Source organism: Diadema antillarum, unplaced genomic scaffold (assembly GCF_040938485.1).
Source record: "Diadema antillarum isolate AM-2024a unplaced genomic scaffold, OU_Dant_1.0 seq00000725_RagTag, whole genome shotgun sequence".
NCBI classification, from domain to species: Eukaryota; Metazoa; Echinodermata; class Echinoidea; order Diadematoida; family Diadematidae; genus Diadema; species Diadema antillarum.
In genome coordinates this window covers 673,454-701,012 of record NW_027271628.1, presented here as the reverse complement: position 1 = coordinate 701,012, position 27,559 = coordinate 673,454, and the positions used below count along the sequence as shown (strand labels likewise).

Here is a 27,559-nt window from a genome sequence, read left to right as displayed (position 1 = left end):
AACTTTGTTTCTGACTGTGGGTATCATTTTAACAGCTTGACAAACAAAACTGTCGGATGTAAACATGCCTTTTGAGTGTTACCTCTCGTCTTTGCACAGTTTTGGTTTGTTTGTTTGTTGTTGTTTTTTGCAATTCTCCATTGTTGCGTGCTCTATAGATTGAATTATGACAATGGCATGTATATGTAAACATAAAATATATAGCTTTGAGAATATCATGGCTTATCTTTTACCCATGTCACAAATTTTTACATCTTTTTCAAAATCTGTTAGACAAAAAGCAAAAGTTTTGATGGCGAAAGGGGTCAGTAATGCCGGACAACTTAGCTCCCAAAGCAAATAACATTGTTGTTGTGTACTCTGGCAGATTTATACCTAGCATCAGGTGCAATCCAATTTCCAATTCCTCGGTGCGAAGTTTTAATGAGCTATGACATGACTTTTGTTGCTTTCTCTTCATCAAATATCTCTTTGTTTCTGCAGCTGAATAACATCAAGCCCAAGAAGCCATATTTCTATGATTTGATTCTGTAGTTCTGCATCATGGTCACTATTGATGATTCATTGTATTTCGTATAATGAGTTGGGCTTAGGAGAGTATCTGTTTCATTTTATTTGTACATGTATAACTGTTTCGATTGTGAGCTGCCTACATTTTCGTAAAGCCTCGCAACTGGTCAATCTATTATTGAGTCTAAAATTTCTGTATAAAAATTGGCGATCTTCTCTTTTCTAATGCTATTCAAAGACATTATCTAGTTCCAGACAATCTTCTAATTCAATTGTTGCCAATTTAAGAATACGGGAATAATTTCTTCAGCGAAAGTTGTCCGGAGATTAAAAGGTTAAACAAATTCGGAGATTACTGGGTTAAATACCTCCGATACCAGAAGATTTTGCTATTTTACTCAGCTTATTAAGACAATGGTCATAATTCTCTGAATAAAGTAGGAGAAATGTTTAGTTCAACCAACCCGGTCTTTCCTTTTGACAAAATATTTTTGACAGTGTCAAGAGCCACAACAATGCTTTATTGCTCGAAAAGCATGACTCCGTTTTATGAAGACTTCGTGGAGGGTGACTTCAACGGCGTTGTATTTGTACAATATAATTGTACAGTGAACGAGGAGTCGTTCTATTTTTTTCTATCCTGTTCTTCCTCGCCATCTTTCATTATCAGCATCCTTTTCTTCTTTGTTTTTTCTTTCTTAGCATCACCAGGTGTTTACATGGCCGTGTATGTTTTGTCATGTAAAATAGTTTGTCTCTGTTGTAGTTCAGTAAGTCGAAAGTTGGTGAAAACTTTTTATTCATTATTTTCTTTGTGAATTCAATGAGGTCCCAATATTAAGCTCGGTTTACTGGGGATCCTTTTACATGGTACCTTGATTTTTTTGTCTTTATTACGTCTCCATTCTCTGTCACAATGATTTGCTTACCTTTCATCAGCTAGGTTTCCCAGAGGCCCTAACAGCTACAAAGAGCGCCTTCTTCGGTAAAGGAAACTCTTCGCAGGCAATCGTAACAGTCTCCTGTTCGGGATACGAGAGCAGGCTTCTGGAGTGCTCGTATTCGGAAAGTACGGACTTTATAGGTGCAGACACAATGAGGATGCAGGAGTTGTTTGCAGTGATGGCATAGGTGAGCAATACAAACTCTACCTTTTTTGTAGGTCTAAAAGATACAAATCTGCTGGAAAGAACACATGTGCCCCTCAGTGTGTTCACACTGTGTTGACATAGTCGGCTATGTGAAAACGCTCGAATTTAAGAGTGTGAAGATTATTTCACACTCTGGACATTTTCAGGGATGAAAGCCTCACACAAAGTATACTGTACAATGAACATCTGCCTTAAAATTGACAATTTATACTGTCCAAGGTGTCAATGGAAACGATAGCACCAGGAATCAAACTTTCTTTCGCCATAACCTTTGAAGTAGATCAATTAAACCAATCTAAACGTCATTACTGTATCAAAGACAAAAGACAGAATAAGATAATACACATTGTGGTTCACGCCATGGCATATAAAGAGGAAAGAAATGAAGGTCCGTCATAAAGCAATAGCTATTATTTTGTTTACTGCAATAAAATCTTTCTCCTTCCAATCCACAAAATTTCCTAAATTTACCGGATATAACAAACACAAGAGGAAATCACCCCTTTGCATCCTTTGACATATTATACACAAACATAGATGATACCTACTTTCGCTGTTGCATGCCTTTATTGAGACGGACAGCAGTTGCACTGGAGTCCATTTTAATAGGAGTTATTATGACTGACCTCCATGCAATATAAGTTTCCCAGGTTGCGACTCTTTGTCTGTTCCGACAACAATTTTTTCCCTCTTATAAACCCATATACAATACTCGGGTGACAGGAAAACATGTTCAACAGACCAATTTTTACGTAAATGCCAGCTAAAGATTTTTCATGAATGTATTTCATATCTAGGCCTATATACAAAATATTACTTAATTCAATCGCTTTATCTACTACTTTTAACCAAGTTGATAATGATGATAAAGAGAAATATCCATTTCACGTTCATACATGTTATTGTCCTGATTACTAAAGATTACAGAACTCACATAAAGATATTTTCCCGTCTCTATCTCTCTTCCTTTCTGAATACCCCCTGCTCTAACCGAACTATACCTTATTTTCTTAGATGTTGAAGGCAAACTCAGGTTTGCGGGTGGTTCGACACCGAGGGGAGGTCGAGTTGAGATCTACCATGGGAGTGAGTGGGGGACAATTTGCGACGATTCGAGCTGGTTCACGCAAGACGTCGCGGTGGCCTGTCGTCAGCTCGGGTTTGATGGCGTCGCGTTCACTTTTGCGTACGTCACACAAGAAGTGGAGCAGAGGCCTAATCACCTCTCAGATGTCGATTGCACTGGATACGAATCCAGGATCCAAGATTGTTCTCACAGTAGTTGGGGTAGCACCTGTTCCACTGAAAGTGCAGCTGCCATTGAATGCAGTGGTGTCCCATATGGTACGTAGAGATTGGTGTGCGGAATGATAGAGTGCCAATAGTTGTTTTTGCAGCATATCTCTCACACGTGTACATACGCACACACACACACATACACAACCACCCATAGTAGATCCTGTACACAGGCATTAATCGCGAGAATTCCATTCAGTAATTATGCTGCTTTCCCACTGTCGTGCGACGCCACTATCGGGTATTCGTAACTGATCGTGGAAGTTTTGTTAAACTCATTTAAAATTCCACGTGCGAGTCTATCACGAGTTGGGACGCTTGGATGCGATAAGATCTCGATTGGTCTGTTTCAAGCCGATAGGATTATCCCGACTTAGTGCATGATTGGTGCTCCCGATCTAACACGACCTTTACGATCGGTATCCCCGATTGGGTATACGTGCAGCTATGTTCTTATACTTTCCAATGCGACTTGGCTCCGATTGGAGCCGAATGGAAATGTTATATCCCAGATAACAATGGATTTCACTGTTTTCTTAATTTCTGCAGAGATATTACAATTCACAACCATTGTATTGTGAAATACTATTACGTTATCATGAGAGAGGAAGAAGGCGAGCCGCACCTACAGTAGTAGACCAGCCACAACCGCAGATAGTCCCTCCTCTAGATTAACCTAGGGAAATTGACAGACCATTCATCTCTGACATGCTAACCCCCCCCCCCCACCCAAGGGAAAAAATACATGTCATTAACAACTCCTCTTCCCAAGGGAAAATAAATCTATTTAAATGTTTGCGCCTGAATTCCCCTGAAATACATGTACAAAATATGATAAAATATTAAAGAATAATGAGATCTTTTTTATTGCTTCATTAATAATCATACCCTCAATACTAGAAAAGGTTGGCCGAATTTGATATTGCTATTGTGCTTCATTTTGTATTCGCATATAATATGTCTTTTTTTATTGATGTCTATCTTATGAGGAAGGGTTTTGAAAGTTTGATTTGATTTGGCTCGATTTATTGTATTGCTTGACAATGTTTGATATAACTGATGTACACGCAACAGAAAAGTAATTGCTCCTAATCAAAACCATGCCACATTTTAATGTAAAAAATCTAAGAAAAATTATTTGGCAGTTGTATTGCTACACTTATGAACTAACTTCTGTCACTGTTTATGAGAGTGGTCACTAACAAAGGTCACAAAAGTTATTTTTGTGGGGTATGTGAAACACTCCTGTTCAATTCAATTCAACTTTTTATTCATAATAAAAAAAGCACATGCGTCTCAAAAACTGAAAGAGTTCATTTTACAAAACACATACGACATTTTAAAAATATATAATATTTGCTGCAATTAGCTATGAATATTACGAAAACGTGTACAAGTGGTGAAAACCATTGAACAGTGTTAAATAAAGATGATCACAAACCATACAATAACCTCATTAAGCATGGACTGCTTGGATTTCTAAAACATTAAATGAGTGAGTTTGGTAGCGTATTTAAGATGAAACACTGCAAAAAGTCCGGTGTTAAATAGTGAACACCGAGCTGGTGTTAAATTTTCGGTGCTCATTTATGGTGTTAAATTAACACCTCCGGGTGTCATTTCCAAATATAAAACTTTATTTTGAAGAGTTTCTTAGCAACTGCACTTCTTGTTGAATTTTAATTTAAACAAGACGATCAAGAATTTTACATTAGAATATTAGATTTTTGAAAAAATGTGAAAATAAATTTACACCACAGTAACACCACCTGGTGTGGTCTCTTATTGAAGCTGGACGGGTGTTAAACCATTGATATTAACACCAACAAATATCAAATCAACACCATGTGGTGTCATTTTTGAATTAACACCAATACAGTGTCAAAATAACACCAGGTACAGTGTCAAATTAACACCACGAAGTGTCAGGTGAACACTTTTCAACACCATCACAGAGCATTTTCTACATCTGTGGGTGTGGTCCTCTATTGAAGTTTGATCGGTGTTTTTGATCGGTGTTAGATTTAACACCCATGGTGGGTGTTAAATCTAACACCGATGTTTTTACAGTGAATGTTATTAATATACAGCTCAAATTTGTTTGGTTTCAGGGTTTTTTTTTTCTTTTAAATCATCCATTGTGCCACTCCCTTACGCATTGTTGCATTTCTCGCTCCATCTCTAAAGTGTGTTTAAAAGAAAATGTCTTAACTAGTCCAGCGGATATAGAAAAAATCATGCACTTTATGGTAAAAGCACCATACTTGGTACACATGTACATGATGCCAATATAAGTCATTTCTGATATGGAAGCCACTCTGATTCTCCCTTTGGCGGCCGTGGCGGCCATTTTTCAAAATGGCCGCCATGTGATATAGCAATGGTGTGTATTTTGGAAACTATAAGTCCGATTGTCGTGATTCTTGTACCAAAGTATAGGTTTTGAGGGTCAAGGATTCCAATAAAATAATTTTTGATAGGATAAAACCATGGCAACCTACTTATTGGCGGCCATTTTGAAAAAATACGGCCACCATGTTAGATAAAAACATATCCTTTAAACGTATGGACAAAGGGTCATGACTCTGGTACCAACTTATATGTTTTTGGGGTCAAGGACTCCCATAAATTCAACTGTAAGTGAATATGAATCGCTTCATCCTACGTTTTGGCGGCCATTTTAATGCATATGGCTGCCATACAACAGAAAATGAATATTGTATACCTTCGAACTCAAAAGATATATAATCACGATTCAAGTGTAAAAGTATAGTTTTTGGGTGAAGGTTTTCAATTTAATGATGTTTTAGCAAAGTGAATAGGTTCATCACATCCTTTGTTTTGGCGGCCATTTGATAAATATGGCCTCCCTCCAGTTATATAGCGTACGAGTGTTATGAAAGCGGGATGCCCATTGTGGATTGATTCTGGTGTAAACGTTTGTTTTAGAGTTCAACAATTACTTGTTCACTCATTTTTAGTATTCTAATGTGGAACATCTGAGCATAGTTAACTTTGGAAGCATTTTGGAAAATATGCTCAACTTCCTTTATAGGATTTATGTGTGTACAGTGTATGTGAAAAACATGATCTTCACAATTTCATGTCTGAAGTACATATTTCTCACGATTATACAGTTTCTAGAAATATAGACTCTCGCTTTCTCTGGTCCCTGGACCATGGAATGAAAATCATAGTTTCCAACCAATATAGTACATCTGTTTCCTTTGGAAATATGACACTAAGTGTGAGAAAACTTCTAAAGCTTATTGGGTCACTTACATAATGTAAACACACTCCAATTATGTATGCCTGTAAAATTCGTGATTGACCAGGCTGTTGTGATACTTACAACTACACTGAATCTTATACATCAAACGATAAAGTAAATACAATAGGTAGTATACAATACATCTTTATAGGTTTACATCTAATTGTAATTTGCAGCGTAGTGGGTAAAGAATCAGCCTCATGAAAACAAAGCAGATCTTCTGCCAAAGTTTTGTATCCTATACCAACATCATTTCTTTTAGACAAAGCTGGACATGATAGGTTTTTTTGTGTGTCATCATCTTGACATATGAATATGATGTACTTGGTCCAATCTGTTTCTTTCCTGGGAGCTGGTTTGTCTCGGTTGAAATGAGCTTTGCTTTTGAAGCCATGTTATCCTACAAATAAACCCAATTACCAATTACTTAAAAAGATAACATTTTATGTAAATGTGCTTCACAGAGGTAAAGCAAAAAACTTATGTGTACATTTTTTCTAGAAATGTGACAAACATTTTCGTTAAATGGATTTGTGGTTGTGAATTTTACCTTTTGATGTACAGTAATTTGTAAAGAACAAGAACAAGGAAAAATCAAATCATCTGTTTCTGTGTGTAGTTCTACTCTGAATACATTACTTGTTATAGTTGATCTATATGCATTAATTTTTATCTATGATTTTAGCCTCTTGAACTGAATTTCACCCTACCCTAACCCCAAAGAAACTATACAAATATATATTTGATGCATTTGCCATTCTCATATGGAATAAGCATTAAGGTTTCATAATTCAAAAGCAACTTCTACAGGTAAATGGACAGTGGGCGTTTCAACGCAATTTTATAACGTAACAGCGCCCATCCAAAATATAAACTACAAGAAAAATTATGCTAATTTATGAATTTAAGGAAAACCTCAAAGAAATACAAATTTTGGGGTTCATGATTATTGGAAGATAAAACTGCAGAATAAAATATTCAGTATATCGATCTTTCTACTTACCATACAGCACCAGTAGAAATACTGAAGACATTCTCTAAAGCGCACCTGCATCTACATAATTATGCATTAACGTTCATTACCGCTCATCAATGGATGATCAGGAACAATAATTGTTTTGGATTGTCAGAGCTCATTCGATTCCTTTATATGATTCCTTATAATTTTGAGTAACAGTTTTGACAAGGTCATACTATGAAATAATGAAAAAGAACTGAGAACTTTAGAAATCAGTAGGTCTTATAAGACTGCAATAATCATGTTTTTGTGGCTGGAAACTATGACATTACACTTATTGTGCCCTCCTGTCTATGCATCCAAAATTGGGGAGAAAGTCTTTTATTCCATTCTCACCATTTACTCTACCTAACTGATATTCAACATAATTATCTTTATAGTATTCCAGGTATGCAACAATTGTATTTATGTGATGTTCAATACCTATACTTGAATAGTGAATGTGATAGAGGTATGATCAATCAACAACAATCAATGAACAATAAAGAACTAAACGCCGCAACAACAAAGGAGGTTCATTTACCAATAAAAGGTGAACGATTCTTGTCAATGGGACAATACATATATGGCAAGTGAGGGTATATATATATATATATATATATATATATATATGGTGGCCCCTCAGAAAACGGAAAGGAATATTTTTTTCGAAACCAAAACGAAATTGTCCAATTTGGTTGAGTTCTTTTCTTTCTAGACATGTTTTTGTTGATCATTAATTTTTTGCTTTATTTTATAAAAGCTCAGCAACGGAGACTACCCAACAATTGAAGGTGAATTTTCGACAATAATCCTATTCAAGCATTCCACATTGTGATGTGCGGCCTCAATTCTTTGTTAGTCTCCCAAGGCAGTGGCTTTTGTTCGATGCTGAAATTTGTTGAATTGAGCTAAGAAATTTACGCTCGACCCGTCTTTACAAAAACATCTGTAGAATAAAAACTACTCAACCAAATCGGATAATTTTGGTGTCATTCTTCTTCTAGATAAATTCTCTATAACTTTATGTTATTCATTTTTGCATAAAGTAATGCAAATGTGCAAATTATTTGCGAAAACTCGCGTTTCCATTAATTCTATGCCACACTGTATATAATGTGTGTGTGTGTGCGTGTGTGTATGTGTGTGTGTGTGTGTGTATACTCTACGTAGTGCGGCAGTCATATTTATCAAAATGGACCTGAAAACGAGATGTGTTAGTTCTATTCATCAGCAAATGCTTGTTTAAAATCATTGACCCAATTAGTTTCAAAGACGTACAGTATAGTATTGCGGTGGCCATGTTTTAAAATGGCAGCCAAAACATATAGGATGTGATGGTTGTATACACGAAAAGATGTATCCATATAAATAATCGAACCTCAAAAACATATTTTTGTACCAGAATCATGAAGATGCATCCATTGGTTTTAAAGATATATGAATAGGCCTAGAATGTAGAGCGGCAGCCATGCCTTTTTTCAAAATGGCCGCTAATAAGTAGGTTACCATGGTTTTATCCTCTCAAAAATTATTTTATTGGAATCCTTGACCCTCAAAACCTATACTTTGGTACAAGAATCACGACAATCGGACTTGAAGTTTCCAAAATACACATCATTGCTATATCACATGGCGGCCATTTTGAAAAATGGCCGCCACGGCCGCCACAGGCAGAATCAGAGTGGCTTCCAAATCAGAAATGACTTGTATTGGCATCATGTACATGTGTACCAAGTATGGTGCTTTTACCATAATGTGCATGATTCACCCTATATGTGCTCTATATCCGCTGGACTAAACTGACTAACTTCCGCAGCGCAAGAATACAACGTTCGTCTGGTGGACGGGCCATCACCACAGGCTGGCCGGGTAGAGATCTTTCACGATAACTCGTGGGGCACGATCTGCGACAACACCTGGTCGTCAACCGAGGCCGAAGTCGTCTGCGACCAGCTGGGCTACGACGATGTCGATGTGGCGTTAGAGTACTTCGGACCAGGTGATGGCGCTATTCACATTAACAGCTTGTCATGTGACGGGGACGAGTCTTCAGTGAAGAATTGCCTGTTCGTCAATTTTAGCAGCACTGGTTGCAATCACACCGAAGACGTTGGGGTTCGCTGCGAGTTCACCTCTTACGGTATGTCTTTTGTTCATGTAGATCTTACACTTGTAAATATCTTGGAATAGCCCGAGTCCCATATCTTTTTTTCTCTCTCTCCCTCTCCCTCTTTTTAGCGAAGATATTCAAAATAAATCTTAGATATGGTCTATAATGGTAAATCCCTCTTCAAAAATGTATCTCAGTGGGTCTTTGAAATGAATATGAGCACCATATTTCATTAAATGTTTCGGCGTAGATTCAGGAAACCGTGAAATCTATAAATAAAACTGGATTATCTTTAATAACAAGTTCACCCGGCATTATGTGTGCTATAATAGTTAAGCACGTCAGTGAGAGGGAGTAAAATAGGACAAAATAGTTTTGTGTAGTCAACGCTGCATGAGAAGACTACTACGGTTTGTGATGGCACGTATGTAAAAGTAAAAAAAAAAACATAATTCCTTATCTATTTTCATTTCTACAAAACTAAAATCCACTTGACTCGCCTCTTCATGGAAACAATGTTAACCTGGCTTAGCATGTTTTTTTTTTATTTGATTTTTTTTTCATTTATGATTTTTTTCGTACATTAATGAAATACAAAGTCAGTTGATCGAAATAATTGAGCACAGTATAATTTGAATCTGACATTTGAAATAGATAAATGATTAATTCAAATTTCCAGCATTTTCTATAACACAATGCATATATTTTTCCAAAGTTTGGATCCCGCATATGTCTGTCTTTCAAAGACAAGTTAAGCAACTCTTGATGTGACAGAAATACAGGAGAGCATCATTATATTAAACAAACGCTTGACGAGGACAGTGGCCTCAAAAATCGATTGTCTAAACAATACAACATTGTAAGAATATATACAAGTCACCACTCACTGAGTGGGGATAAAGAGTAACAAGATGAGGGAATGTGCACCACCTTCCATTGAAAATGGATTCCGTGAAACTCAGTCTTTATCTTCTTTGATCCTCAAAATTGAACATCTCTATATAGTTAGAATCAATTAAATGGGGCGTGGTATTTGCTTGTGTTTGTGTAAGTGTGTATGTGTGTTTTCTCCAAAAACCTATTCCATTGCGCTTACATACAAATTATGTCACATTGGTGTACTTTGTTTGATTTTCTTTGCAGAGCATGATATAAGCAATTCTTTGCAAGAGAGACTCAAACTTTTCATTAAAGATCACGTTAGATCATTTAGGCTGTCGCTAGTAATTATCTGTTAATATAATTTCATATCTCCGAATTTTCCGTATTGAGTGTCTCTCTCAAATGGAAGTTTGGATTAAAGTTATCATCTATTGTCCTTTCTGTTTGTTTTACTTTATTTCAAGGATTTCTAGGACCCGCTGGATTCAGATCATATAAGATATATGTAATTGTGTTTTGCGCGCTGATACTTCCCTGCGCCATATTCGCAAAGATATCCGTAAGGAGAAAGAGACCGCAAAATAGTTCCGCAGACATGTCAGAAGACTCGGCAGCATTAACTGTAAATGACGCAATGAATTCCAACGGCACCACTGCAACATTTTTGAACCCCACTCAACTACCAAACCACCCGCAATCGGCAGGCGATCCGCAATCGTTCGGTGATCCGCAATCAGCAGATTGTTTGCAGTTGGAAAACTACCCGCCATCAACAGGAAACGCACAATCCGCAGGTTATCCGCAGCCACCTCCGAGCTACGATTCTGTTGCATAGATGTTGCAACAGACGGCAGAAAGTCCGTTGTTGCACCACCGACGAATTCAACGGTAGAGAATACACAGCAGACCCAGCTGAAAGATTAAAACACTTGGTCGATCCCCCCCCCCCCCACAAAGGTCGATATTTTTTTAATGGCTTTCTTGTGGCCTATGCAATTGGTCTCAAAATAGATGATGATAATATAGTCAGAAATCGCTTGTCCGCCTTATTATAGTTTATGGTTATGGTAACACATAATATTATTATAACTGTACATTGTGATTATAACTATATATTCTGAGAATTACACAGTGAAGAAGAAAAATAAAAGAAATCTCTGTTTTAATCTCTTCGATGTATTGCGTCCTCGAAGAGGGATGAATCTATAAGTAATCAAAATGTATTAAATTATTACTTTATATTGAAACACACGTTATGCAGAAACTGTGTGTAATATTTTATACATATAATGACTATATAAAATGCATTGATGTTGTATTATAGGTAAACGGTAAACTGTAAGGAATTTTATTGTGGCAAACTATATCAGTTGTAAACTCTGATGGAGAATTGGGAAGTACAAATATCAAGAATATATTTATACGTTTTTTTAGTGCAATTAAAACACGCTGGAGAATTGCGTGTTTGTAACATACTCATTGAAGTTGAGTGTCATTTGATTTTGTTTTTTGTTTGTTTGTTTGTTTGTTTGTTTGCTTGCTTGTTGTTATCGCGAGTGAGCTATGTATAGATATGTCGCGGGTGGCGTGGTTGCAAGTTACAGAGCCATAAGAGAACAACGGGAAAATATAGATATAATCATTAAAAAAACACACAAAAAAAGCACAATGACCTCCATGCACAGAAATTTCCATCCAACGCAATAGAGATGTAAATTGCGGGACAGGGTAAAAGATAATAATTATGGAAAAGGCAATAGGACAAGTAAAACTCGAAATAAAAAGACGGAGGAAACTGAATGATACACAGCACCATGATGGTAGGGTGGAAAACAACCCCGTGGCAGCTGTAGCTCATTCTTTCTTCCAACCTTTGAGACGATTGGACAGTCATGACCGCAAGGTGCATGAAACAGACCTGGTGCAAGATAATGATCGCAATCGGTTAAAAAAAAATCAAATTTTGACTCGATAAATAATAAAATAGGCCCATCACCAAATTGTTGGATTGATTACAATGTATATTCACCAGGTAAATATTGAATTGGGGAAAAAATTGTTTTGTCATCTTTTTACTTAAAATATGTGTGGGTCAATGAGTTTGTGGGTAGGTACGGAAGCCCATTCGCGCCACGCAGGATAAAACTTTCAGTGGAGCTAACTGGCAGCCGCCAGATAATTATCGATATCGATATCGCTAAACGATAATTATCTGGCGGCCGCCAGAATAGCTTCACTGAAAGTTTTATCCTGCGTGGCACGAATGGGCTTCCGTACGTAGGTGTGTGTCTGTGTGTGGTTTTCTGGTGACGTTGGTAGTTTGGTTACTTCATGCTTCCCTGTTATTACGTTGTAAATCGTTTTTTGTTTTTTGTTTTCCCGACAAAACATTGCGGAACTCATGCAAATTTCTTCGTATTGTGACACAATGATGAGTAATACCATGAATACGACCATGAAAATGCTTTCTTAGTTAATTATTTGTAGTATTCAAGAGAACTCCTTACATGTCTTTATGTTTGTGTACTTGAGCAAGATAGCCTTTCGTTATCGCTCTTCTCTGTACAGTGTTGTACGAATGAGCACCCAGTATGATACCTTGATCGTCAATATCGTGAGATGTTTGGTTTGGTATGTTTTAATTTCTGTATTTTCTTTCTCCAAATAGAAAACAACAAATGAAAACAGAGTGATACAGAGTATGCTAAAAAAAAAGGAGAGTATAGCATACAAATCAATACAGAAATTGTCAGTTTCATAACAACATCAGTCTCTAACGCTGTCTAATAACATGTGAATCAAAGTAACATGTTAAAGCATATCCATTATTTGAACAAGGGAGAAGGGACCGTCATTGTAAGTAGAGCTTGATGTGGATTGGATATTATACGAATATATTGCAACACCAATAAACATACATATAGAACTCTTAAAGGGGATGGCTAGTAACTGATCAGTAGGAATCAGTGGAAATGCTGGGGGATGATTGTTCCAATCCTTGTGGGATTCATTTAAGAGTACATTATATCTATTGTTGTGTGAAAATTATTTGCTTCAGAATGGTCTCATATTCAAGTACTGTGCAGTTCAATGTTTCCAGGTTAGCATGCCTGTACAGTGACGGGACGATCGTTAACGGCCAGTTACCGTTATAGAAATGACCGTGCTTGCATCATTAAAGAGAACGTTTGCTCATGATAGTCGGTAATTTTCAATTATTATCAGTTGCATCGCAGAACAAACACCTCTCTCGAACTATCAAATGCTGTCCCGTCTTCTGTATTTTTACCGTACTGCTATCTCCAACTAATTTCGGGTCATTATAAAATCTATCATACGTCATGCCAACACTAAGCAGAGATAAAGCTCGCGGATGACAGCAAACAATTCAAGAACAAGATAAAGCTATTGTGTCACTTTATACGCCATGGTTCCTCCTTTATTTTCCTTGGTCATAGTCTAATCGGCTACTAATAAAGGTTCGTTGTATGTATGTAAAAATAAATATGACCTTCCGTCACAATAATCATTTGGCTGAAACGTATTCCTTACGTCTCATAATCACCAGTAAAAAGAGGACAAACAGTAGTTATGCAAAACATCTTTAAACCAAAGCCATGTGGAGATTTGTCACATTTCTTGTTTTCCTAAAGACGTCCCTTGCTTCTTACGGTAAGTAGAAGGTTTCGTCAAAGGGCATTAATATCCAAGATGGTATCTAATTTATATAATATTCCGTTATTGATTGCGCCGCGAGCTCAAAGGCACTACTTACCATTTGAACATGAAACAAAAACCCAGCGCTAGAGCTTAAAAGATAGCTCTAAAATGTAAGGGGGAAATACTCATTAAACCGGTGTAAAAATTTTAATCTGTATAATCATTGTTGGCTATTGTTAAACATACGAAACGTGAACAATAGTTGTATCAAAACTATTTCTAAAATAAACCGTTTTGGTGTGTCTGTAACTCCAACATATTTTTTTTTTCTCTTTCTCTCGAGTGGTAGAATCGAGGTTGCCTGTCGACTTGTTGTATGGCAGCTATGCTCACCATTCCTTCATGGCAATGTCAGCTTCTGTTCAGCTGCCTACTCGTCAACATGCGAATTGAAATGCTAGTCCAGGCTAGGCTCCATAGAAAGTGCACCTAACCTTGTTTTTCGATATATACAATGTTTTTTGATGGTTTCTTGTCAATTCGAGGGTGCTAATTCCAAATCCGATTGATGCCACTCGCGTAACCTTGAGCATTTTCGGCAAAATGCAAAAATCCAAAATGGCCGCCAGATATGCTAATTTGGCCATGATAATCCCATTTATGTCAATTTTATGACCGATCATTACATCAAACTTTTTTAAATTTTTGTTCCTTGAGTAATTATATTTGCACTTGCTAGAAAATTTTCATTTAATGTAGGTACATTTAGTATTTTAAGCTTATTTTCAATTCAAAATGGCCGCCATTCCTATACTCATGTACTTTATGAATGGCAAAAAAATATGCATAGAAATAGAAGACGAATTTACTGCTTTTCCAGTCACATACCTACGCTGTTATCAAGTTTTGCATGTGCAATGCAAATCTGATGAGTGCCACTTGCAACACAAGCAAACAAACAAACAGAAAATATATTCTTTGTAATCTTATTATGTTCTTCTTAATACAAAAATTCAAAATGAATGCCACTCATATACCCCTGTACAATATGAACGATAAAATGTACACGGAAATAAACGAATTTTCTCTTTTTTCTGTCATGCAGCAACACTGTTTATCAATTCGGGCGCGGATTAGAAATCAGAAGAAATCAGAAGGTTGTTTAAGGCTGTTTTATTTGTGATGCAATCATCCAAATTTGCTTCCTCAATCTGGATTTTTCACAAGGAATTTGGGAAAAAGTCCAACAAAACTTGAATTGATGCCAACATCACGATCGTTTATCAGGAATTATTAGACATGAACATTTGATACCTACTTGCCTTGAGATGTTCAACTTCATAAGATATACTCTGATTTACTGAAGATAAATCTCAGATGATAACACAAATGAAATTGCCAAATAATTGTCTAAAATATCAAACTACCTAAAATAACTCTAATCTAAAAGCGATATTATACAAACTGTTCAATCCCCTCTTCCAAGAAGGAACATGAGGCAGGGGAAAGTTGAAAAAAGGACTACCCCACTTCCTTCCCTCAAAAAATCTCTGATGTCAAAAAAAAAAGTTTTTCATGTTCACCCACAGTATGATATGCTCGAAAATACAAATGACCTTCTGCCTGATCTGTATAAAGTAGATCAGATTTACCACTGGTTCTGTGATGGCGTGATTTTTCACCTATTTGCTCAAAGTTGATTAAATTGTAACAGCATGAACTTGTGTACTTGCCACTGTAAAATTGGTTACAGCTCGTTATTCCGCAGGTTCGTTACTCCGAAGGCTCTTTAATCCGAAGATTCGTTAGTCCGAAGGTTCATTTTTCCGAATTTCATTTTCGGATTAATAAATCTTCGGAATGACGAACCTTCGGAATAACGCCACAAATGTTCGGATTATCGAACCCTTTTTCATTTTCGAATTAACGAACCTCTAGGTATAGGGAATTTTTGTGTTTCCGATTGACGACCCTTCGGATTAACGAACCCTTTTTCATTTTCGGATTAACGAACCTCTAGGTATAAGGAATTTGTGTGTTTCGGATTGACGACCCTTCGGAATAACGAACCCTCGAAATAGCGAACCTTGGGAATAACGAACAGCACCCGTAAAATTGACACATTTTTGTGTCTGGAGATGAGTACACTGCTCTTACCTTTCCTTCAGTGATGAATTGTGGAATTATTTAATATTTACCAGTGTTAGTACAATGCAGGTGATTCATGATAAATGTAATGGGATGAGTCCATTTTAGTCAAGGGGCTTGTTTTACACCTGTTTGCCCCCATCTCTGCTGCTGCCCAGCCCTGCCCGACCGCGACCCCTGCAATCCTGCAATTGCCTTACAAGGTACTTAGGGGTCACTGGGTGATCTTGCCATAGAAAGAAGGTAAAGACGTGGGGACTTGCTTGAGCACTCCTTTACAGAAGATCGAAAGCCCAACCTTACCAGCAACCATCCACAGAGCTATCTGACAATAGACATGCTGACATTATTGCCTAAAATGTAGCCATGATAGGTGAAAGGCTTCACTGTTCTCGCGATAGAAGGATTTTACCACCAGTTTTCTCGGAGTAAAATGTCTTTGCGTATGATGTCCAGGGAGACTCTAAGATTTCTAAAGTGCTGCCTCATTCTGAAAGCAGTGCTATGACAACTTCACACTGCTTGTCTTTAATTTTCAGCACTTGCAGCTTCAGGATTTCGCAGACCAACTGACTTAGGACTCTGAATGATGGCCTCCTCCAGGGTGGCTGTAAACTAACTCCACTCCTTTTAACATGGTGACATGATAATCACTTCATGAAGGAAGTTTGCTCGTGCAGATGATCTTACCCTTACGTCTCATAGAATGTCCTTGGATGACATTAGCCGAATACTAACCCATCTCAAGACAATAGAGGAGTAATTCTCCTTCTGGAGACTTTGCCTCCACCTTTACATGATAACCATTAGGCCAATGCCTTCCATCTTAGCAACCATCTTGCCAATGCTATACAATGTTCAAGGTAGCCTTCTGTGGCAGGCATAGGCTAAGGAAGTCTACCCTCCTTCACTGGTGCTCAATCACTCTCCCTCCTTACGCTGGAAGGAAAGGATGGCAAGTGTCCCCAGTGCCGTCTACGCATACCCTGATCTTGGCTTCCAGTCATGATAACCTGATAACCTGACCTTTTTGTTTGACAAATTTGTTCTCAGCCAATCAGATGCAATGGTTTTTAGGCTTATAACAGATTTATGCTTATAACAGTCCCCCCCCCAAAAAAAAAAAAAAAAATTATATATATCTGACAAACCGCTTCACGAAATGCCTCCCCCCCTCCCCCGGAACCTGCCATCAATGTGTCAGAAATCCCACAAGCCAATCTAGATCTCCCCCCTCTCCCCATCACTGAAAGCTTTGACCCCAAAACCGGATGGTGCAGAAGCTGGTCTGAGGCCATGGACCATCCAAGTTACCTACAATACTGTCTCTGGCCTGGCAACAAAGCCAGACGGCTTCAACGGACTTTCATCCTGGTCCTATGGCAAATAATCACCCTCTGACCCTTGAGGAAGTCATGGAAGTGCTGAACATCATCAGATGTGGTTGCAATAAAGATAATTGCGGGTCGGACTGATATGCATCTTTAGTCCTATAATCCTGCAAATTTGAGGCTGATGTCGCCTGGTGTCAAACATCAAATTAAAGAGATCTTTGAAGACAATACAAAAAAGAACAGTTTTGGTTTTAAGACGAGAATGAATGACCTCATGATGTCAAAGTATATAATAAACACATGGGACAGAACTGAAAGAGGTACTTCACATTGGTCCTTGGTTTTGAATAGTTTGAAAGGTATTGCGTTTGGACAGGTTTTTTTTTTATACCTTCACCACTGTTTGTTGTTGTTTTTGATTCAAGAAGAAAATAAAGTTTGCTCGATAACATCAAAGCGGTACTCTTAAATCATATCATATGAAGTGATTGAAGTTATGATCCATTTCAAACTCACCACAGGACTCCCCCCCCCCCCCCACCAATTCCTTGCACCATTTCTGTCCCTATTAATAACAGTTTCAGTGAAATACATGTTAGAAGCCTTGTTTTCTAGCTTCCCCTCCATTTCAACATTATTTAATAAATACCATGTATCTAGGTTCTTAACATTGTGTAAGTATTGCATTTTTATATGCAACCTGCATGCAGAACAGGATGGTTTATTAATTTTTTTTGCGTGATGTGTAATGCACTTATATTCTTTGATGAAACAGAATAAAAGATAAGAAATTGTGTTAAACATCGTAATTAAGGGTTACCATTCATAATTCAAATAATTCAAGTAATAATCCAAATTTATGTGGTAAATAAGGACTTTTACATAACTAAAGAATAACTTTTTGTTAAGAACATCCTTCAGATATATGATAAGCACTAGATCTTAATAAACAATGTAGTTGGATGTCAGAAAAAAAACACCCAGCAAATTGGCTTTCTATTTCCACATATATTTTTGCCATTCATATTGTACAGAATAAAAGTGATCGACGACCACTTTGAAGAATAAAGATACATGTAGGGCCTTTATATTGTAAGTTGCACTCAATATATTTGCGTTGCACACGCAACACTTTATAACAGCTTAGGTACGGGGCAGGAAATACAGTAAATTTGTTCTATATTTCTATGCATTTTTTTACCATTCATATTGTACATGAGCATAGGAATGGCGGCCATTTTGAATTGAAAATGAGCTTTAAATACCAAATATATTTATATGAAACGAAAATTCTCTTGTAAATATAGATGAAGTAAATCTAGGGAAGGAAATGTACAAAGTTTGGCGGAATAATTAGTAATAAAATGCGCCTTATTCTGATTATCACGGCCAAATTAGCATATTTGGCGGCCATTTTGGATTTTTGCATTTTGCCGAAAATGCTCAAGGTTACGCGAGTGGCATCAATCGGATTTGGAATCAGCACCCTCGAATTGACAAGAAACCATCCAAAAACATTGTATATATGAAAAAACAAGGTTAGGTGCCTTCTAGCCTGGACTATGCTGAGAAAGATTCTACCTCGCATTCCCGCGAAATATAACGCTGCTTTTCGGGCACTCTAATTTTGATGATGTAAATGTTAAATTGTTTGATGGAAGTGCGAAATCAAATTGATCGAAAATCGAAAGGGAATAGCTGTCTCCATGGTGCCATGGTTTGTTTTAATTGTAAATGACACGGAGCACATGCGAAAAAGATAACAACATTCTATGATAATATCTATTTCAGTATATCGATATTGTCTTTTCTTAAGAGGGTAATGTTCGTCTCGTGGGTGGACATGTAATTTGTATTGATATTTGTATTTTCGATGTAATATGTAATTTGTAATATGTAAATTTCGATGTAACATGTAATTTGTAATGATATTTGTATTTTCGAAGGAAAAGAGCAGGCCCCCTTTGATAAGAGAAATTAGAGAAAGAATGTTAGAAAGTAGAGAAGAAGAAAGGAAATTAGCAATGAAACGAGGTACGCTGGCCCTGCACAGCAGGAAATGGAATCATTTAATGGCACGGGATACTTACTGCACTACTATTTGATACCTTTTTTGTGCTTTTTGTTGTTGAGTGTTTGGTGAACAGGTTCGATGTTTGTGGGCGTGTGTGTGTGTGTGTGTGTGTGTGCGTGCAAATATGTGTGTGTATCTGTGCTGGAGTGAGGTATACCTGGAGTATGCCTATTTAGAGGGGGAAGTGTTGTTGAGGTTATACGGGTGAGCGATGAAGGGGTAATGTTTATAGGTATGAATTATGTACAGACATTGATCATGAAGATTTGTAAAATGTTTGTATATTGGATTGTGTGTACATAGGTATGTAGGCTTTTTGTTGACACCTGATGCATAGGTATGCAGACCTTGTGTTTGACCCCTTAACAATATTGATTTCATTATCTCATAATCACTGCTGTGACGAGTATACGGACGCAGTCAATGGGTATATTTTGTAATGTGTATTGTACATACATTTTGGTTTTGCTGACCCATTAGGCATTAACAATTGATTTTATAATCATTGCGGAGATGATTATATTTGTGAAGCAGTTACTGTGTATTGTATACTAGTAGTAGAACAATCGGAAATTTACACAATGACAGTCCTAAGAATTATTTTGTAATATTTTGATATACGTTTGAAATGTCACGCTGCAAGCAACACAATTAAATATTGAATTGTAATCAATGATGGACGATGAAATCGAAATAAAATATTGTTTGAAACAAAAAACATGTAAGTCATGAGGGACGAGTCGAGGTTTACCATAGCTCCCAGTGGGCTACGGTCTGTGGCGATAGCTGGGATCTTCAGGATGCGCACGTAGTGTGCCGACAGCTCGGTTTTCCAGAGGCCTTGGCTACCATACCGCGCGTTTTCTTTGGTGAAGGAAACTCATCGCAGACAATCGTAACTGTTTCCTGTTCGGGATACGAGAGCGGGCTTCTGGAGTGCTCGTATTCGGAAAATACCGACATTAGGTGCGGACACTATGAGGATGTAGGAGTTGTTTGCAGTGATGGCGTAGGTGAGCAATACAAACTCTACTTTTTTTGTAAGTCTAAATGATACAAACCTGCTGGAAAGAACACAAGTGTCCCATAGTGCATAGTGTGAAGATTATTTTCACACTGTAGTGTTTTGTTGCTTTTTTTCAAAGGGTATTCACATGGTGATGCTTTGTTTCACACTGTGAATTGATGATTCACAGTGACTTTTGTTCACACTGTTAAAATGCTCCAATTCGATGGTGCGAAGAGATCTCACACTGTGTTCACACTGTGTTTCACATTCTGTTTCACGTTGTGGGACACTGTGTTCTTTCCAGCAGTGATGAGGGTATCGAGAGATCAGCTTCATTTTGTGGAATTTGAATTAACATAAAGCAGCATTTGTTGGGGAAGGTGTTATCTATTCCAAAGGGAAAGTGGTTATCCCAAGGAAAATGTTCACCCCAATCTAAATACCGGGAGTTAGAATGGGTCGCGTTAATTATCTTGGGAGTAATATTTGTCCTAGAACCATGAAAAGAGATAAGAATTAACGCTTTTGAAACAACTTAAAAAGCAGATACACACAAAATACAGTAAGAATCAGTAATCGGTGAGGACATTTGGAGGGACGAAAGCTTCACACGAAGTATACAGTTCAATGAAAACTGCCTTCAAATTGACAAAATACTGTCAAAGGTGTCAACGGAAAATGATAGCACCAGGAATGAAATCTTTTTTTTTTTTGCCATAACCTTTGAAGGAGATCAATTAAAGTAATCTAAACGTCATTACTGTATCAAAGACAAAAGACAGAATAATGTAACATACATGGTGGTTTACGCCATGGCACATAAAGGGTAATGAGATGAGGGTCCCTCATAAAGCAGTAATTATTATTTTGCTTACTGCGATAAAATCCTTCTCTTTCTGATAAACAACGTGTCATAATGATTTCACCAGATAATTATATGTAAAACTCAAAAGGCAATCACCCTTTTAATCTCGTTTGACATATTATACACACGTGGATGATTCCCAATTTCGCTGTTGCATGCCTTTATTGAGATTGATAGCACTTGCACTTTAGTCTATTTTTATAGGAGTTATTATAGTGGACTTCCATGGCATATGAATCCCTGAGGTTGTGACACTTTGTCTGTTCCCGACAACAAAAGCCTTATTTTTTTTGTCTTGTTTACAAGAAAAATATATGAAGTCCCTATAATGTTTAATTGAGAGGAAAGCATGTTCAACAGATCAATTTTTACGCGAACACCAGGTACTGATTTATATTTCTTATCTATCCCACGAATACAAAGTACTTCTGAAGTATTCAGTCACTTTATTGACTGTTGTGAACCCATGATAGTGATGATAAAGAGAGATATCCATTTCACGTTCATACATGTTATCGTCCCGCTTACTTGCCGAAATCACATAAAGTTAATTTTCCATATCTCTCTCTTCCTTTCCGACCCCCCCCCCCCTTCCCTGCTACCTCCGAACTATACATGTTAACTTATTTTCTTAGATATTGAAGGCAAACTTAGGTTTGCGGGCGGTTCGACACCAAGGGAGGGTCGAGTTGAGATCTACCATGGGGGTGAGTGGGGGACAATTTGCGACGATTTCTGGCTTCCGAAAGAGGCTATGGTGGCCTGTCGTCAGCTCGGGTATGATGGCGTCACGTTCACCTATGTGTACATCACACAAGAAGTGGAGCAGAGGCCCAACCACCTCTCAGATGTCGATTGCACCGGATACGAATCCAGGATCCAAGATTGCTCTCACAGTAGCTGGGGCAGCACGTGTTCCATTGAAAGTGCAGCTGTCATCGAATGCAGCGGTGGCCCGTACGGTACGTAGAGATTTGTGCATGCGGAATGACAAGGAGTACCGGTAGCTGTTTTAGCAGAGTTTTCCCCACATGAATACAAAAATGCACGCACATACAAACACACGCACGCGCGCAAACGCACAGGCACACACGCACACACGCACACACGCACACACGCATACAATGTTAGCACAAGCACCCACAGTAGACCCTGCGCAGGCGAGAACTCCACACAAACACGCACACATAAAGATGAACACATTCGCACATTCAGTATAGGGCTCACACCTGTAAATGAAATGATCCACACCCCTTCACATAATCGTACCAAAGATACCAAAATAAATGAAGAAAAAAATTAATTAAAAATCAATAATGCAGTTTGGCCAAAAAAAAAAGAAGAAACTTAATAGCTGCAGATATTGAGTATGAATTCCTCTACAAAGTGCAATTGGTTGGAAGATGAAAGCTTTTCTCATGGAATTTGAAGGGACTATATGTAATTGGGTGTATGTGCAGAAAATAGGTGATTTTTCTTTACTTTTTTTTTTTGCGTGAAAAGAACTCGTAGTCTGGGTTTCCGGACCCTTGGAGAGAGTTTGAGCTGAAGAACCCGCCTTGGAAATTTGATGGATGAAAGGGTATCTCTCACTTATCCAGGTTAGTGAAGGTGAAATACCTCATTTTTTCCCAGCTATTTTACAGAATTTTTTGAATTTTGAATTTTAACACGCTTCTCTCTGGGGAATTATTTTACCCGTGTGAGCCCTATAATCATGCTGGGTCCCCACTATCGTGCGATCCGTTACGAACGCCACGATTTGGCGTTCGTTACTGATCGTGGAAGTTTTGTTCAACTCATCCGGAATCTTACGTGAGATGATGCGAGTCGGTACAAGTTGGGACGCTTGGATGCGAAATGATCACGATCGGTCTATTTTATGCCGATAGGATTGTCCCGATTGAGTGCATGATTAGTACTCGCCATCTGACACGATCATTGAGGTTGATAAAAGTTGCACTAAAGGTCACTGTTGCCAGGCAACAACATGATTACAAAAATATTTGGTCCAAAGTCATGCATATCCATACCATGTCATTACAGAAGAGATAAAGAATACTTACGTACACATCAATCAGAGCAGTTTGATAATGAGATCACTATTATAATCTCCTCTAATACACAATAATGTGGTAGCAACTGATCAATAACACTCTTTCCTTTAAAAGAAAACATGTGGGGAGATCTAAAAATCCCTGACTTTTTTTTTTTCAATTTTTGTATCATTCCGGCTCCGATTTTGACGAATCTTCTTTCCTCCCTATTTAGTCTCTACCATTCTGTTTTACTAGAATACTTCCCTGGTTTTACTGTTCTGATTTGACTTTGTTACGATCAACCTGCATAAGGTTTATGGTTATGTCTCCATACCACGGATCAGCTATCACAAGGAAGCTGTATTTTCCTGTGGAGCACTAGGACACACATGAGGGAAAGTCCTCTTCACAAGAATCAAATCTCTAAGCCTTACGGTGCTTTGAGTACGTAATGGCATAGAGAGTCACGTAACATTGTACACACTGTTCAGAAAGTCCCTGGTATCGAAAGGGTTAAAGGAATGGTATAGTTTCGGTTGAGATGGGGCCTCAGGCTCCAAACATTTTTTGATGATTACATTTTGAGATAATGAAAAAAAAAACAGTGAAATAATCAAACGATATTTTCTTTTTATTCCTACGAGGAATTTAAAGTTTATTTGATGAAAATTGGTTTTGAAATGGCTGACATATCCAAAACAAAGCGATCCGAATAAAAGATGTGACCCACCTTTTTTAAGGAACGCCTTGTTTTACTTTGTAACTTGATATCGTAGTCATTTCAAAACCAACTTTCATCAGATAAGCTTTGAATTCTTCTTAGAATTGTATGCTCTGTAACACTTCTTACTAAGTGATAGTGGTTCCTAATATCTTGCAAAAAGTTATAAGCTGAATCTTCACATGAAGCGATACTGTACCATCCCTTTTTAAAAGAAAATGTCCTAACTGATTGACTTCTGCAGCTCAAGAATACGACGTTCGTCTGGTGGACGGGCCATCACCACAGGCTGGCCGGATCGAGGTCTTCCACGAAAACTCATGGGGCACGATCTGCGACAACACCTGGTCGTCAACCGAGGCCGAAGTCGTCTGCGACCAGCTGGGCTACGACGATGTCGATGTGGCGTTAGAGTACTTCGGACCAGGTGATGGCGCTATTCACATTAACAGCTTGTCATGTGACGGAGGCGCGTCTTCATTGGAATTCTGCCTGTACGTCAATTTTGGCAGCACTGGCTGCGACCACACAGAGGACGTTGGGGACCGCTGCAAGTACGACTCTGATGGTATGTCGTTTATAGGGCTCACACGGGTAAATAATTTCCCATAGAGACGTGTGTTAAAATTCAAATTTCAGAAAATTCTGTAAAATAGCTGGGAGAAATGAGGTGTTTCATCTTCACTAACCTGAATAAGTGAGATATACCCTTACATCCATTAGATTTCCAGTGTGGGTTGTTCTGCTCTAATTCTGTCCAAGGGTCCGTAAAGCCAGACTACGAGTTCTTGTCACTCAAAAAAATCACCTATTTTCCATACACGTACCCAATGAAATATAGTCCCCTCAAATTCCATCAGAGAAGCTTTCATCTTCCAACCAAAATGCAGTTTGTAGAGGGATTCATACTCAATGTCTACAGCTATTCAGTTTTTTTGCCAAACTACATCATTGATTTTTAATTAATTTTTTTCTTCATTTATTTTGGTATCTTTGGTACGAATTTGTGAAGGGGTCTGGGACAGTCCGTTTTATTTAAAGGTGTGAGCCCTATATATATTACACTTGAAAAATCTTGGACTAGCCCTAGTCCCATAACTTTCTTTTCTTTTTTTAACGAAAGATATTGAAAATAATAAATTTTAGATGTTGTTAATAAAAGTAAACCCTCTTCAAAAGATATAATCTCAAAAGGATGCTGGACAAGCTTTCTTTGAAATTTAGAAACTCCATTACTGCGTCGGCGTGGATTCACGAAAACGTGAAAATTATGAGTAGTTAAAAGTGTCGGTCTTTATTGATTAGTTTGAACAACTTCATCCAGTGTGTGTGCTATAGCAAATTCGTAATTTTTATTGAAACACATCAGTGAAAGTGGGGGAAAATAGGACAAAATAGACTTTTCCAGTAAAACACAACAGTGAAAGTGGGGAAAAAAGGACGAAGCAGCTTATATGTAGTCGGCACCGGATGAGAAGACTACTACAGTGAGTTTGTGATAAAACACATGGTTATGTAAAACTAGTAAACATAATTCCTATTTCATTTCTACAATCGAAAATTCTCTTGACTCGCCTCTTCATGGAAGAAATATACTTTCCGTATTTTCCCCATAATAACAAGTGGAGGGAATGTGTACTTTTCATTGAAATGTATTTCGTGGAACTCGCTCTTTATATTCTTTGATCCTCAAAACTGAACATCTCTATTAGAATAAATTAAGTGAGGCTTGTCACAGTATTTGCAGCTAGTCCTAAGTTTCTGTGCGTTTGTGTGGGGTGTGTTTGTGTGTTTGTGTGCGTTTTCTCTCCCTGCTTAAAGTTTTACAAGCAACCTATCCCATTCCGTACACATACAAATTATGTCAGAATGGTATACTTTGTTGGATTTTCTTCGTGCAGAGCATATTGGCAATAGTTTGCAAGAGAGACTCAACCGTATGTTTAAAGCTCACATTAGATAATTTAGACCTAGTCATCATTTGTTATGATTTCATATATTTGTTTTCTCCGAATTTTCTTATGATAAATTATAATGTTTCTCCTAAATGATTGGATTAAAGTATCATCTCTGGTGCTTTTTTTTTTTTTTTTTTTTTTTTTTTTTGGGGGGGGGGTTTCTATTTCTAGGATCTGCTGCACTCAAGGCGTATACGATATTTGGAATTGTGTTATGCTCCTTGGTACTCGTTTGCTCCGTAGTCGCAGGGGTATTCGGAAGGACAAGGAGACAGCAGAATAGTACCGCAGCTGCAGCAGCGGCAGCACTAACTGTCAGTGGCGCAATGAATTCAAACGGCACCACTGCAACAGCGCCCTCAGTGACTTTGAACCATTCTCAAATACAAAACCATCCGCTACCGGCAGGCGATCCACAATCAGCAGATTGTTCACAGTTGGAAAGCTATCCGCAATCAACAGGACACGCACAATCCGCAGGTTATCCGCAGCCACCTCCGAGCTACGATTCTGTGGTAAATGCAGCAACAGACGGCAGAAAATCCGTTGTTGCAACACCGACAAATACCTCGGTAGAGAATCCACAGCAGATGCAGCTGGAAGATTAAAACACTTGTTCGATCCTCCACATAAGTCGATATTTATTATGACTTCCTTTGGTGGCAAGCGCGACGGTCTTGGGATTGAAGTAAATTGTATGATGTCATAGCATTCACGCCGTTAAGTGAGAATCAGAGAATTGAGAATCGAAATCATCGTTGTTTTAGTGGGGGAAAGAATTTGCCATGTACAGTGCAGGTTCAAATCAGGTTTCCTTTTTATTTCACTCATACAGAGTAATGATTCAATGTTCACAAATAGGACATTAATGGAACTTGTAAGTTCTGTGTGTTTTACAATACAAATACAGAACCTGCATCACAAAACCAACATAAAGTCTCAAGACATGGATTTTTAGTTACGAACAGATTCTGAAAGAGCAGACTTCAAGCCTTAAGATAATGTATAAAACAATTCAAATGGCCTCCCCTAACCTATCTAAAAATTGGAAAGAAAGCGCATACTCTGGAAAAGAGGCTCTGAAGTACAAGGTCTAAGTGGTTAATCTTTACCTTGTTTACCAAGCTGTGCTAGCTGTGTGATTAAAGGGATAAAACACAGGATGCTACCCACTGGAGAAACAACAATGAAGGGATTATTAGATTAAGCTGAAATTGAGCATGCTCTCTTAACACATTCTGTCCACGATTAATGCCAAATTTCAAAGTAGTACCATTATCCTGTCAAAAGTTTAGAGTTGAAAGTGAAGAGTGTGCAGAGTATTTTCAAGAAATGAAAAGGGACCTCTGAGACATACCTGATCATTCTACTTTCCCCCCAAAAAAAAATTGTAGAAAAAATGCTGAAAACACACTTTCCAACTAATGTTATGATCCCAAACTCAGGAATAATGTAGAAAAATGATAGCTCTTCTTTCAGAAAATATGAAAATCTCAAGATTGACTTGCTTGACCCATTTCAACTTTTCTGA

At 37.8% G+C, this 27,559-nt stretch overlaps 1 protein-coding gene across 1 annotated transcript; it reads left to right on the top strand.

Annotated features, from left to right (window-relative positions):
- The first annotated feature begins 1,046 nt into the window (after positions 1-1,046).
- LOC139738152 (scavenger receptor cysteine-rich domain-containing group B protein-like) lies at positions 1,047-26,636 on the top strand. Its single transcript, XM_071648813.1, has 10 exons — positions 1,047-1,100; positions 1,450-1,579; positions 2,676-3,005; positions 9,045-9,368; positions 16,187-16,231; positions 17,282-17,402; positions 20,163-20,449; positions 21,946-22,272; positions 24,315-24,638; positions 26,272-26,636. Exons 1-10 carry the CDS (start codon positions 1,047-1,049, stop codon positions 26,634-26,636), a joined length of 2,307 nt encoding a protein of 768 aa, XP_071504914.1.
- Positions 26,637-27,559: the final 923 nt, after the last annotated feature.